Source organism: Aptenodytes patagonicus, chromosome 7 (assembly GCF_965638725.1).
Source record: "Aptenodytes patagonicus chromosome 7, bAptPat1.pri.cur, whole genome shotgun sequence".
Taxonomy (NCBI): Eukaryota; Metazoa; Chordata; class Aves; order Sphenisciformes; family Spheniscidae; genus Aptenodytes; species Aptenodytes patagonicus.
This window is the reverse complement of record NC_134955.1, coordinates 29101047-29115586: the sequence shown is the minus strand read 5'-3', so window position 1 is coordinate 29115586 and position 14540 is coordinate 29101047. Positions and strand designations below refer to the sequence as shown.

Genomic DNA, 14540 nt, shown 5'->3' with positions numbered 1-14540 from the left:
GAGAGGGGCACGGCAGCCCTCTCCTCTCACTGCCTGTGGGCTGTCCTGGCAACTCAACACATTCAGGGCCCCACCTGGAGTCTGAAACACGTGCTTCCCACTGACTTTGGTCAAAGTTTCACACACACCAGATCTGCAAGATCACAATCTGAAGATATGTGTTGAGTCAAACCGCGCATATACACTCCTCCTGTATGAAATATCGTGTGCAATGTTTCATTTTGACCCGTACAGTCTTTTCACGTGCATGAGTAAGTTCTATCAATTTGGAGAGATAGCAGACTTGGCCGCGCACTTACACATTAAGCTGCCAGGCAAGAAAAATGACACTAATCTCTACTATGGATAAAATATTAAACATATTAGAAGAATGACACACAAGCAATCTGCTCAGGTTTCTACTTCCCAGCTCTATTGCTGATGAGGCCTTTCTTCAAAGGGAAGTCTATTCTTCTCTTAATTCCCAAGGTTAGCACTGATGTCATGTTCTGTAAAGGATCAATCTTTAGTGAATTTTCAGTGCCATGTTTTGGTTCTGTAACTCCCAGGGGTCATTGAGAGCTGGGTTATGGTATTATTTCATCCTTTAACACCAAAATGTTCCTCAGTGTTAAATGAAGAATTAAATGAGTGACATTTCATGCCTCTTGTGAAGTCATCTGTGTAACCAGGCTGGGAAGAACTTCTTTTCCTCTATCATGCATTCTGTGAGTACAAGGAAAAGAAGGCAGGCAGGAGATGTCATATAAGCTAAAACAAAATCCTCTGCAACCTAAGGAAAAATTTAAGAGGAAAATTCTCACATTTTAGAAGAAAATTCTCATTCTAGAGAATTACATGTGTGAAGATGCTCTGGTTGCCACAGACTACACGATGGCACTTGGTAACTGGCTCGGATGCAAAACTATTGATGTGTTGAAAACCAAACCTGTTTTGTCTAATACCCTGCAGAAGGAGACCTACGCAAGAGACACATGCAGTTGCTTCTTGAGGGGGAGACATTTAGAAATTTAGATCCAGAACCTTCTGAAATCAACTGAATGCTGCAAAACCTAAAGTGACACAGCTGGTCAGTGTGCAGTGTGGCTGAACGCATTGAGATGACAACACACATGCACAAAATCCACAGTCCTATTTCTGGTAATGCAAAATTCAGGGCATTTCCTCAGAATTAATAACCGGCCTCACCAAAATCCCAGCCACTGTTTGATTCCAAAGAAATGCGCCAGGTTTTATGGGCAGTTAATAAATATATGCATAAAGGGGGGCTGGATTTAATGTTGTGACATGCACCCCACTAACAGCTTCTGGACCAGCTCTGTGAAGGCTATAGGCAGCCAACTTAGGCTAGAGCAGAGCTCACTGAGGCTGCTCTAACACATGCTACAGGCTGAAGAGGCTGAAGAATAATTTCAGAACAGAGACCATAAAAGGTGATTTAACGTCACTTTTTACTCTACTTCCTCTGCACCAAGAGACCAGGAAAATAAATGAAAGCTTTTTGGACAGCTAACAGTTTTCTTTATTTTTATAAAGTGTCTAGAGCAGCAGGGCCTGGCTTTAGGCAATAGAACTGAATAATACAGTATCACATCAGAAGTACATATAGTTTGTGTGTTTGAATATGTACTATCTATACTTGTATGTACATTTCACTGGAACAACATAGGAAAACTAAATATTCTGCAACAGAGATTGTTCATGACCATATAAATAAAGATGACCATAATGTATGATGTAAGTGAATTAAGTTATCAGAAGCAGTAATAATTCTGGCATTTCCTAACTTTTATGGGCTTGACTTTGCAATCTGACTGTTCTCTAATGCTCCTCTTAACTGAAACGTTGTTTTGATATAAAAAGTTTACTAATAAAAAGGCATTTTGTGACCACAGACTTGAACCATCACGAGAATAAAGATTTTTGCACTGTTCTTACTTCTGAGTAATTGACCGTCAAAGGCAATTGCTATCTTCCAGGTGAATATGCCACTACTGCGTGAGGGAGAATCACACATAACCAAGTGGTTCACAGCCAATTGCCAAATAGAAAAAAGAAAAGGGGGGGGGAAGAGAAGTTTTGCTCAATCCTGCCTAGTGCAATACTTCCGTCCTTTTTCCAGGTTCTATTCCTACTTTCTACCCTGCCATCCTTATCACCAATCCCATCTCAAGTTCCTGCTTCATCCTGCCTTCAAACTTTATTCCTGTCATTCAGAGAAAGACAATTCAGGAGAAAGGCAAGAAGGTCGTTCTGGGCCTTGGTGCCTGGTGCCAAGCGCTTGGCCTGATTTGTAATTTTCATAGGTTGGCTAAAGACAAAGATTACTCAAGCGCTAAATATCAAATTTCTATTCTAAAGCCTATAGGAATTAGACCTTCTCAGCAAATTAATGCAAAAATACTTTAAAGATGAACAAAACTGCAGTTTTCTTCTACACCTGTCTGAGGAACTGCTCAATTGTTTTAACTGAGACTTCTGAAATAGCCTTTTACTTAGGCATGCACTTGTCGTGTTTTCATTTTTAAGTCCCCAAAAGCTGGAGGCTGTAACTACAGACAACATTTTCTATCCTATCTAGAATAAAGAGACCTTTCTATATTCACATCATCTGCTAACAGTGTAGACCCTCTTCAACATGACGTGGACTGGCCTCACTACCAAAAGAAGTGATCCTGCCTTCTCTATATGCCCAGACACTCATTTCTGTCCCCTGCATGAGGCTGGCAGAAGAACGTGTGTGTCTATAAAATTAACCAGATTAGGGCACGATCTTGGCTAAGACCAACAATTTTCAGCTATACCAGTTCCCCTATGCAGATCACAACGTGGCCTCAGATGTATCTGTGCTGGAACAACATAGAAGGTATTTCAGGGATGAGAAAAGACTGCTGGTGACAGGCAGGACAGTTCTTCTCAGTGGTAGCACTGGTCATAAACTGTGGCATGGGCATTTGAGTGTATACTGTATTCTACATTTAATTAAGCTGCAAGCTCCTTAAATGCAAAAGACCTAATTTTCCTCTTTGTCTTCATCTCCAGCATGACTCGAATTGTTGGTGTTTAAATATGTAGTACTTTTCCAGCATTATATAGCACTTTTCCAGCCAAGGATGCTAAAGGTTTTTACAAGTATTGCTAAGTTCTCAAAACTCAGATGGGAAAAGGAAACACCATGCCAAATGTATAAATGGGGGAAACTGAATCACAAGAAAGGGATGTGACTGCACAAGCTTATACAGCAATTTTATGAGAACATATTAACAGAAGACTACCTTCCAGCCCACGATGGCAATGGGAAACCATTCCTCTCTTTATGATTAGCAAGTAAGAATTATAACATGTAATGACAGAAGAACAGATCTCATATTTACTTCCTTTCCAGTATTTTGCTGTTTCTTAAGGTTCAAATTTTGTTTAATAGTTTATTTTTAATTAAAAACATATTTTTATGAGCACTTTGAAATATATTTTCTGCTTTTACATGTATTTTATTTTACACGGAATTCAATACCAAATATTTCTGAAAAGTCTACCAAATTAGCCCAATTGATAGCAAATACACATTGAATGGGACTTTGGGATAAAATTCTTTCAAAAAATTAAACGCACAAAAATGTTAGTGCTGTTGCATATGTATAAACTAAACAACTTGTCTGGAAATGTGTTAAAGGAGATTCATATATGATTCTAAAGGGGAAAGAGTGCTACTGTGCTATATTATAATATGCTCAGGTAAGAGAGAATGTTAATTACCTGCTGTGTAATCTTCCATTGTCTCCTTTAAAATACTTCTGTTTTCATTAATGACTATTAAAAGCAATCCAGAACCTAGGCCTAAATACTATCCAAATTCAGAAAATTCAGGGCATTCAGAACTAGATTGGAATTCTACAGAAATTCACTATTCGTCATTTAGCTTGCTGCCACCAGGCTCTGCAGAAAACAGAGCAACAACTCATTATACTGTTTTGAGAGCTCTTACACAGTGGGAAGAGACTCAGCAGTATACACACACACGTCAGAGATGGAAAAGACCCCCACCACATTATCCAGTCCTTCTCTTGGGGCCAATGTAAAAAATGTGCTCTCCAGCATGTTTGCTAGTTGTTTGTAGTGCTTACTTTTAAAAGTCCCCAGAGATGGAGCTGCCCCACCTTCTCCCTGAGGGGCTGTTCCACAGTCCCATTCATCTGGCTGTCAGGAAAGGGTTTTTAGCGTCAAGTGCTATTCTGCTCTCAAAAGTGACTATATAAAAAAGAACCTTTTAATTTCACATACATATTCCCTGGGTATCAGAATTGCATCTATTTATTTCAGTGACTCAGACACACTTGTACTATTTCTATTCCTGTTACCTCTGCAGAACAAATACAGTTCAGAGGCAAGAAGTTGGCTTCTATTCCCTGTTGTATGTGGCCAGTAGAGTTGGTCTCTCAGTCTATGTACTTACAGTGGTGCAACTGCATAGATGAAAATAAAGCAGCCCAACTCTTCCTTAAAGCCCATTTCAAATGGTTGGGCCTCAATTATATGTGATAATATGGTTAAAAAAAAAAAAAAAAAGAGACCGCTCTGACTCAGATTGCAGAAGGAGTTTGCAGCACTGGTATGAAGAAATAAGCAAGCACCTTTTTATTTTTAAACTGTGCCCAGTAAGTACTAGTCATTAAAACGCAAGCACTTTACTGGAAGTACACTACAGCTCCTGAGAATTTTTGTGCAATTAATTGTTTCACCCATACTGAACAGTCACAGTACACTTTCAGACAAACCATAGTGTACAGTCCCTTCATTGTGTCATTTTGGACCTACACAGCGACTCAGTCCAATTCTTCCCACACTATTTATCTTCTGAAGTTTATGCATGACCTTTAATTTTTTTCATCATGTTTTTGCAAGAAATAGAAACAATGAAATAACTGGATAGTTCTCAGCAACTTAAAAAAGGTTGTGCTTTGAGTAGCAAATCTTATCTTTGAATTAACTTAATGTAAGGACACTTGGTTCTTCATAAATTATAACAAAATGACCAGATCTCACTCAAGACAGATTTTGCGATCTGACCACAGGGGCAACGTATTTAGCTATGCCAGTACACCAGAACTGCCATAACCAGTGCTGTGAACACTGCTCCTGGCTGTCCTGGGTGATCCAAGCGGTTTCCCTCCTTCTCTCATTACAGAAACACCCCAACTTTTTGTTATTATGGTCTGTAAGTAATACTTTTCATTCTCCCCTTCCCCCTTCCCCCTTTTTCATGGATGACAGATTCAATTCAGTCAGACAAGATCTCAGACACTGCACAAAAGAAATGAACTCATCTAGCATGCCTGGTGCCTCCCAATGTTTCAATCCACTGAAGGAGTTATAAATAAAATCTCCACAGGATAAGAACATAGGTGCAGGAGGAAAAAGGAAGGGTGTTAAAAGAATGCTGGACCGTTTCACTGCACTGAATCAGGACAAATGATGAGTGTGACTACAGAAACAAAATCTGCAATGATTTTCCTTGTGGCTTTTCCTGCATTTCCTTCTGAAAGTAACCCCCTCCCCAAGAGTTACTTACGTCTGTGGAGCTGGGGCTAGGCAGGGACACAGGCTGAACAGCTGCGGGAAAAGTAAATGTGGTCTCTGTCTTTTCATTTTCAGGGGAGTCAGGATAACTGGACAGAGGGGATGTGGGGGTCAAAGCCCCGAACCCCAGCACCGTGTTGTATTTAGGTGGACGACCTACATATTAACAACAGGGAACACAAAAAAAGAAAAAAAAAAAAAGAAAGGAAAAATGATCTTACATACCTTTGGCCAGTGGTCCTCATTGGCTAGCGTGAAAAAGGAAACGATGTAGCACAGAGAGGAAGTTAATATAAAAGTTACAAGTGGAAGGACAGAAGCAAAGATTTAAACATTTTTTAGAAAACTTTAAGTAGAATTTTGCAAGGAAAGAACATTTAAAAGATGTATTTCAGAAGGAAATAGAAATAAGCTCTGCAGAGGGTCAAAGAATCACTCCCACAAAAGCAGCGTGGGGACACTTGCCACTCCTAGGAATGAGGCTATTCGGTTTTTAGGGAAAACATGTTGGCATCAAAGCTAGAGAGAAGCTACAATAACTAGTATTAAATCCTTTCTACTGTTATCCCACACCTCCCTATCTTTCTAGTGCCAGCAAAAATCTACACAAAGGTTAAGTACTTTATCAGAGGCCAACACTCACCAACCCCCTCCTTTTCTTCCCCTTTTTTTAAACCCACTCACCCACAGATCAGCACTTTCTACCCTGCTGGTACGTTTTTTAAATTAGACTACCTCAAGAACAGGTCCCGTTGTCTGACCCATAACACCAGCACTACCAGTTGTAACCTACCGCTGGTCTTCCACTGTAATCCTCCTCAAATTCTGTATTCTTTCTTAGACTTTCTCAGTCAAGTATGTTCGATTATGCGCAACTCCTATATGCTCCTTTAGACCAGCAGAAGTGCAAAATGTGTTCGTAATGATTTTCATAAAATTACGTATGCAAAGCAAGACAGCAAAAAAACAGAATGTAACCATCATTTCTGCCTCCCTTCTCCAGGGTAATTTATGGCTATGTAAACATAAAGGAGTTAGGATCTAGGAATAATTCCCCAGATCTTATGTTTACAGATTGTCAGTCTATACCTATTAACATGCTAAACCTTGCATTTAAGGTCTGGATATGTTCCAGAACTAAGTATGTCCTTGGAAACGGATTTCTGATAGTGATGTCCATGGCTGAAATTTCTGACATGCTCAGCACCATCTAGAATTAAACTAAAGCTCTCAGGGGCACATGCTTGCATACTCTTTTCACCTAATATATTGCTATACTAAATCACAAAACAAATGTATACATCCAAATCTTTTGTCAATTGAAAATGTGTGCTACTAATTTGGTGCTGATGCAAGGTACAGGCTCACAACAGGGTGTGAGAAAAAAAAGAAAGTATAATAGCAGTCAGTGTGCAAAAACAGGCTAAGAGAGCATCAAGTACAAAAGCATGCAATCGTTTTCATTGATACAGTAATTGTTCACAATGAGTTACAAAATAGAATTAAGAAATCATTACTAGAAGAAGGAACATTTACTTATCCACAGAGCAAATGCAAAACTCTCTCTCTATAAAATCTACATCATATAATTTTAAAAAATACATTTAATGTTATTAGAGGATGGCAGTAGAGACTGATGTCTTTTATTTAGAAATGGCATAGCTGCAGAAGCGTCAGCTTTGCCACATTGCCTGCTGGACTGAAGAGGTATATCAAGGAGAGCACACATCAAATGAGTATTTGACCTTGCAGCCAAAAAACAAAGATAATGGAATCAACTAGTGCTAGGTAGGACTGCGGTTTTCTTAATCTGATTGATTACTTTTTTTTTAGACAGCAAACTCAGGAGTAGAGAAGGTATTACGAGTCTTTAAGGACTGCAGAAAATCATCAAAAATCAGGGAAAGATTGTCATATATGGGTGGTTGATGCCATGCACAAAAAATGGTATTGCATTCTCTCCTATGCTGTTCTGACTCATTTGTTTTCACCATAATCTAAGTCTCAAAATTTCACCTGTTCTACAGAAGGATTTCTACTGAATAATACCGCATACCTATATGAAAGATCACCTCTCATTTTAGGACAAGTGGCACTCTGGTTGCAGAAAAGTGCTCAGTATGAGCACGATAGCCTTTCCTGCTCAAGATAAATTCTTTTGAAGGACCCATCTCTACTCCCAGTGGGGAACAAGGCTTTTGTCACACTAAGTTTCCTCTCCTATTCAGGGCACAGACACTTTTTCCATAACCACCTTCCTCTTGACAGTAACAATACAATTTAGTTATTAACAAGAGGATCTTGACAGCAGCTTTATACCACTAAATGATGTTCAAACATCTCACCTTTCACTTTGCTCTACCTATTGTATTTTATTATATTTTTGGAGAGTGAAACTGAAATAAAACATTGAGCTGCCTAATAAAACCTGCTATGCTAATCCCTAGAAGTCATGATCTTTGTCTACCACGGAAATTTACTGGACAAATGAAGTACTGTAGAGTCCTTCTTTGTTTTGTTCTTCAAATCAACAAGGGGACTGCAAATGTAAGATGGAGGAAGAGACATACAGCAGGGAGACAGGTCTAAGTATACCTCACCTCTTTTACGTGTCCCGGGATGCATTGTGCTGTTCAGGTACGTGACTGCACTCTTCTTGCGCTGCAGGGAAGAATATAACAATTTTTGTTGGCTAACATTTTTGGCAACAACTATATGCACTAGCTGAGGAACAGCACAGTAGTACTAAGTGAGATTACTGGCTGTTCTGTTTTCTGAAGCATAGCTTCAGAAAGGTTAGTTTTTTTACACTACTTCTGACATCTGGACTGCTTCAGGCTGATACACAAGCTGACCTAATAGTACACAGACTGCCATTTAACGTCAGCTTTACATAGGAGAAGGCAGGAAAAGACATAAGTATTAGAAGAACACCCCAATGTATTTACTCGTTAAAAATCTGAGGGTGACATCGTTGCAATGGCCTTTTGAATTATAAATAATAGCTTGCCTATCTAGTTAGAACTGAGATAGCTTAGGAGGTAGCAACATGGCAGAAAGACACACAAGCTCAGAATGAAAATAACAGCTTCCCCTAGCAAAAAATTAATACCTCAGGCTCAAAAACGGCTCCACTGTACACTGGATTTGCTGTTGTTCTTCTTTTCCTCTCTTGTCGCTTACTTTGGATTTCTTGTAAAACAAAGCATTCAGGTTAGAAAACAATGGGTCTCAGAAATTATCTAAAGTCCTCAGAATTCAGTTTGCATGTGAGGAGAGCTGTGAAGATTTTTACAGAACACCAATCATGCTGAATATAGGCAACTTTGTTATACTTCTAATTTCTGAAGGTTTGAAAACTAAGACCTGAGAAGGAATACAAATACAGTGCTCAACTAACTCATGAAATGACTGCCATTTTCTTGCCAAGTACTCCATGACTAAGACATTTTAAATTCATGGTCAGTGTAATTGAGATCTAAAACGAAAAGCCTCTGGTAACCTTATTGATACTTAAAAATAAATACAGTACAGAAATATGTATAGGATTAAGGAGTTTAAATTATAAAACCCAATTATAATCTATTAACTCATTCACTACAGACTACAGTCTCATGAAATCATGAAATAAATGGAAAATCCAGATGTGGGTTACAGTAAAATTATCCATGGTGTAACTTTGCAGATACAGGAGTTGTGCAGAAAGCAATGGGATTGTCACAAATGTCTTTCCTACCATCAGAGCATACACTTTCTTCCCAACCACTGATCTTAACTGCATAAGCAACTGCTTTGTTTCAGTGTAATAAGAGGAATAAAAAAGTATGCACAACAAGCTAAGTTAGATCAAGAGTACAGACATCCCAAATGTACTTTTGTGCAAGAAAATACTGCATTTAATACAGAAATATTTTGGACCTGTACTTCCAATTCAGAATGGCCATGAAACAGGGAGCTCAAGAACCAACTTAAGTCATTTTTCCTACCTTCCAGATGGTCATGAGTAACTAGTCCCAAAGATACCATGAAGGCAAGTTTCTGTGAGGGGGGAGAAAAAAAGATCATGACAAATCCAATCATTAGGATGAGCTATGCCACTTAGGCCCTTTAAAGTCAGTTGATAGGTAACTAAGCAACAAAAATGTTATTAGTAATAATTTGCTTCTATAAATCACTTTTCATCCATATATGTCGAACTGCTTTACAGAGGATAGACAATAGTCCCATTTTCTAGACGGGAACCTAGGCTGAGATACAGGAAAATGCCAATTGCTCATGATCACAGAGTTGGCAGAGCTGTGAACAAGAAAGCAGTTTCTTTGCTTCCAGTCCAGCATCGAACGGACTATGTGATTGGCTCTTAGTAAATACCAACACAGTTCAATTGCCAGCAAAATATTGCTAGTTGAAGATCATTCTCCATATATTGGAAACTACAAGGCGCAACTCTGGTTTACATTTGCCATTCGATAAGGGCTATGGCTTTCTTAAAGGATTCTAATTTTAATGCAGGAAGTGCACAGACATGTAAAAATCAGAATTTGTACTGACAACAGTTAATGCTCACACAGTAGCCAGTTTGAATCCATCGACAAAAAAGGTAGTAGAGCATTCAGCTGTAATCAGTTCCAAAGCTCTGCATGGCAGAAAGGCTTTAAGAAATAGCCATTCTGGCCACTCTTTCCCCCCAAAACCAACTGGACCTAAACTGGAATAAAAACCGGGCAGAATGTGAACATACGTGACTCCTTCCATCCTGCTCACCAGAGCAGAAATATTTTGTAAAGCAAAATAAAGACATTTCTCCAGCATTAAAAATTACTCCAGAAGTCTAAAACCTCAAAGGAATGGAAATCAACACTGTAATCTAAGCCTCCTGGCTGAAGGAAGTATCAGAGAAAAATTATGATCTAACTTTCAAAAGACTCAGAAGTCAAATGCATTCCAGGACTGAAAAATGCAATGCATTATATTTATTTAGATTTCTTATTCTGTAGCCTTATCAACTACTTTTGTCCAACAGGACTGTATGGAATGTTAAAGTTAAGGAGTCTTGAGGGAACAGAGGGGGAAAAATGTTTTCTGAAGGACAGAGTGTTTCCTTTTTTTCTTAAAAGAAAGCTCTGGGTGTGTTCTGATACCTGTGGATTTTCTTCTCGTTTTGGCTTCGGTGCAGCAGGTGGAGTAACTGTACGACTTTCTGTTTGCTTCTCTTCTGCTTCCACATGTGGTTTAATAGTCTGAAAAGAAACAGTGTTTCTCTCATTCAGTGATAAGAATTACTTTTTTTACTTTGACTAATAAAGCAGAACAAATACTTTTGCAGATACAGGAGAGAAAGTTTAAAGCTGGCAGTGTACTAACAAAGATTTAATTGAGGAATCTGATGTGAGAGGAACGTTAAAGAAAGTGTTTTCCTTTAACAAAGGATGAAACAGCCTTACCACCATTCCATTAACCCATGCAGCCATGCAAGCAATAAAAGTCATCTTAGGAGTTAACTTCATTACAGAAATCACTATACGGTATGGGAAAACTTAACAGGCACTTTAAGAAAAAGCATCCCATGGAAAACTTCCAGGTAGAAACCACTCTGCATGGCACATGCATTACTCCTCAATCTTCGTATTTCATAGAATTATGAACGGCTCAAAAACTGTCTCTCTGAATCCTACGATCTCAGATGTTTCTGAAGCTTCTTTCTTTTCTTAAGTCATAATCTTCTGCAATGGTATCACAAACTCTGCATGACAATCCTCAGCCCATGGCATAGCTGCTGAGGCTACAAACTGAGTGAGGTAAGCTACAGAGAGACAAACTTTTCCCCTTTATGATATGGAGAAAATATACAGAAAAATTCATGTATTATTAAACCACCACCATTCTTCTGTATGTTTTTCAACAGTTGAATCGCCAGTAATTATTCAAAGAGCAAATGAATATTGCTGACATCAAAAGGAATAGGCATCAAAAAATATAGTACTGTAGAAGTACAACTTCAAATCATACGAAAAGGGCAATGCATTGCTGAACAACTTGTGAAACAGTCTCGAGGTATGCAAGAATCTACTCATGAGAATTCATAAGCAGAACTGAGCATAAGCATATCTTTCATGCACGTAACTTTCACAGTCTCCATAGGTGACTTCAAAAGCAGAAGGTAACTTCAAGGCATATTAGTCTATGAAAGAGTTATAAATGAAATATATACTACTATTATTTATATAAATTACAGAAATATTATACGTTATAGATAATGTATTAAATAGTATACAATATTATACTAATATATAATATAGGAAAGCGTTAAAAGCGAAATAGAAGATTGCTTTGCTTGAACTGAATGGCAAGGATTCTCAGTTGCAATCCACAGTGACTAAAGTCATGTTTTATTTTATGAAAGTCTTTTCTGGAGAGAGACTTTAAAACTGAACATCTAGAGTTCTCCATTTCTGAGGGTCTCCTTTCCACTCAATCAATCCAATTTAGTCACGGGGAACTATCAGTCTTCAGAAGCTGAGTGAGACTATTTTACCTCCAATCACAAGACTGCAAGTTCAAGGAAGAAATGGCTACATTTACCGTATTAAATACCCCTACGGTTTTGCGTAGTTTTTGCCTTTCACGTAGCCAGCCTTTGAAAAACAGAAACAGAGAAAATATTTTTCCAGTGTTTCTTAAAGACTTGATATGAACACGGACTTCAGTTTGTACTTGGTCTCCAAGATACTAGTACAGCCCTGCAATGTAGCTGGCTTATAAACTACTGAAGTTAAGACAGTAGGGGGAGCATAAAAACACTGAAGCATGAGAAAAAGATTCCAATGGGCCGTATTAAAGAAAATGGTAACTTCTGCCCCAAGAGTTGCAAGTCATTCCATAATTTTTACTGTTGTTGGAACATGAGCATCTCCAGTACCCACTGAAAATTTCTCCATGGTTGTCATCCTCTCCAAAACGGCACAGTAAAGTAATAAACCCAGTACGCTGCATTAGTAGACACTTTCTTATCTGTACCTGTTTTTCAATGTTTGGTTTGCTGATCTGTACAGTCTGAGGTCCAGCGAGCCTGGTACCCGGTGCTGCTATCACGATGCTGGTGAGCTGTGCCATGGGGAAAGTTTTGGCTATAGTTGCTGTCTGCCCGTTAACTACACGAACAGGATGTATGGAGTTCTGAGAGTTGGGTAAAGAGGTGGGCGTGAACTTTGTTGTCAACATCACAGGCCTCTGAATAAGCTGAGGAGCTGCAAGCATTGGAGGAGGTGCTGGGGCAATAGGAATGTTATTTTGGGCAACTGGTTTAGGTCGAACCTACAAAAAAAAAGAAAAAAAAAAGAGAGAGATTTGTATATCAGTATTTCAGATGAACTTTTTTACTAAGTCTTTCAATTCAGCCTGCATAATCTGCAGAAGGTTGCTTGATTTTTTTATAGAATGTAATTTTTAGCATAGTGCCCTAAGTATGTTATGTGAAGGAAAAGCCACATTTTCAAACCTACTTGCATAAAACCCATCCATAACATTTGCATATACAGTCACTGTCCCTGAAATGGTATTTGGATGCACAGATACTTATATTGCATGTTTATTGCCAAGTGCCTTATCTGTATTTTAATCAACATGTTGGTATTGCAAGCCAAAAAATTCACGTAATATTTACAGGCACAGCTGAGGCTCTCATGTTAAAAGTGTGTCTCAGGGCTTTATACTGAGCCTCCAAGAAATCATGAACAGCTGATTGTGCCCTGAAAGAAATAATTAAAATTTTCAGCAAATCCCTGTTACCTTTGTCAACTCTATATATTATTTAGACACCTGCACAACCAATCTTGCTAAGCAAAAAAATTGTCAAGATTATTCATTAATCCCTCATTGAAAGTGCTGAAGGCAATAGGTAAATGCAGTCATTACTCTCTTCTTCTTTCACAAGAAAGGAGCCACAAGAATCTTCCAATCCTCCACCATCAATACTCGCTTATTTCTTGCCCATTGTTAAGTTTGCACTTACCACATCATTACAGAGTACAGAAGTAGAATACATTACTCTGAAAATAAAGTCTTTTTCCTTATTTAATTTCTATTGTCCTATCCAACGTTAATACTCCATAATGCATTTTATCATGGAAAACTAGGTCACATTCCAACAGATCTCACCATCCCCAAATCTTCATCAGATACCAGCCTATACTTTCCTTTTTTCTTTTGTAAAAGATTTAGACTTTTATTCACAGCACCACGGATTTCTTACAAATGAAATAGTTCCTCCAAGATGTTTTTTTAAATGAAGAAGCAATCTGTGTCTTTCCCAAACCATGAAAAAAAAGCAAAACACAAGTTTTACTGCCCAGCTGCAGAGGTCACTCTCTGTTGCAATACAGAAATACCTGGGAACAATCTACAGACATCTCATTTTTCCTTTTTTGCTCATGAGCAGCAAATAACAATTAGAGCAATTTTGGGTGATGCTTTGATTTTGCTGGCACCTGTCCTGTGGGTTCATTTCACTTGATGCAAATAGGATCATATATGATCATCACATATAAATTTCATAATCACAGACTCATGCAGGTTGGGAGGCAGCTCAGGAGGTCTCTAATTTGACCTCCTGCTCAGAGCAGGGCCAACACTAAATGCAGACCAGGTTGCTCAGGGCTTTGTCCAGATAAGTCTTGTAAAACTCCAAGGACAGAGCTTCCACAACGTCTCTGGGAAGCCTCTTCCACTCCTAATTGTCCTCAAAGAGAGAATTGTATCCTTATACGCAGTCTAAACCTTCCCTGTTCCCATTTATGATTATTGTCTATAATTCTCCTGCCAAGCACCTATGTCTCCATCTTCTTGTTAATTTCCTTGTTGATATTGGAAATAAGACTGCTGTTAGAGTGCCTCAAAAACCTCTTCTCCAAACTGAACAAGCCCAGATCCCTCAGCCTCCCCTTGCAGGTCATATATACCTGCCC

The 14540-nt window shown here is 38.6% G+C and overlaps 1 protein-coding gene across 13 annotated transcripts in view; it reads right to left on the bottom strand.

The window, feature by feature from the left end:
* PHF21A (PHD finger protein 21A) overlaps positions 1–14540 on the bottom strand; it is a 135926-nt gene that overhangs the window by 10920 nt on the left and 110466 nt on the right. For 11 of the 13 annotated variants that reach the window (XM_076344575.1, XM_076344572.1, XM_076344573.1 and 8 more), the window contains 6 exons: positions 12595–12891; positions 10719–10817; positions 9564–9615; positions 8690–8769; positions 8178–8238; positions 5570–5733 (listed from right to left, as the gene is read on the bottom strand). In XM_076344575.1, coding sequence (XP_076200690.1) covers positions 5570–5733; positions 8178–8238; positions 8690–8769; positions 9564–9615; positions 10719–10817; positions 12595–12891 — 753 coding nt within the window. Of the gene's footprint in view, positions 1–5569; positions 5734–5802; positions 5826–8177; positions 8239–8689; positions 8770–9563; positions 9616–10718; positions 10818–12594; positions 12892–14540 lie in introns of all 13 variants that reach the window. The other 2 variants (XM_076344579.1, XM_076344581.1) reach the window with 1 other exon arrangement.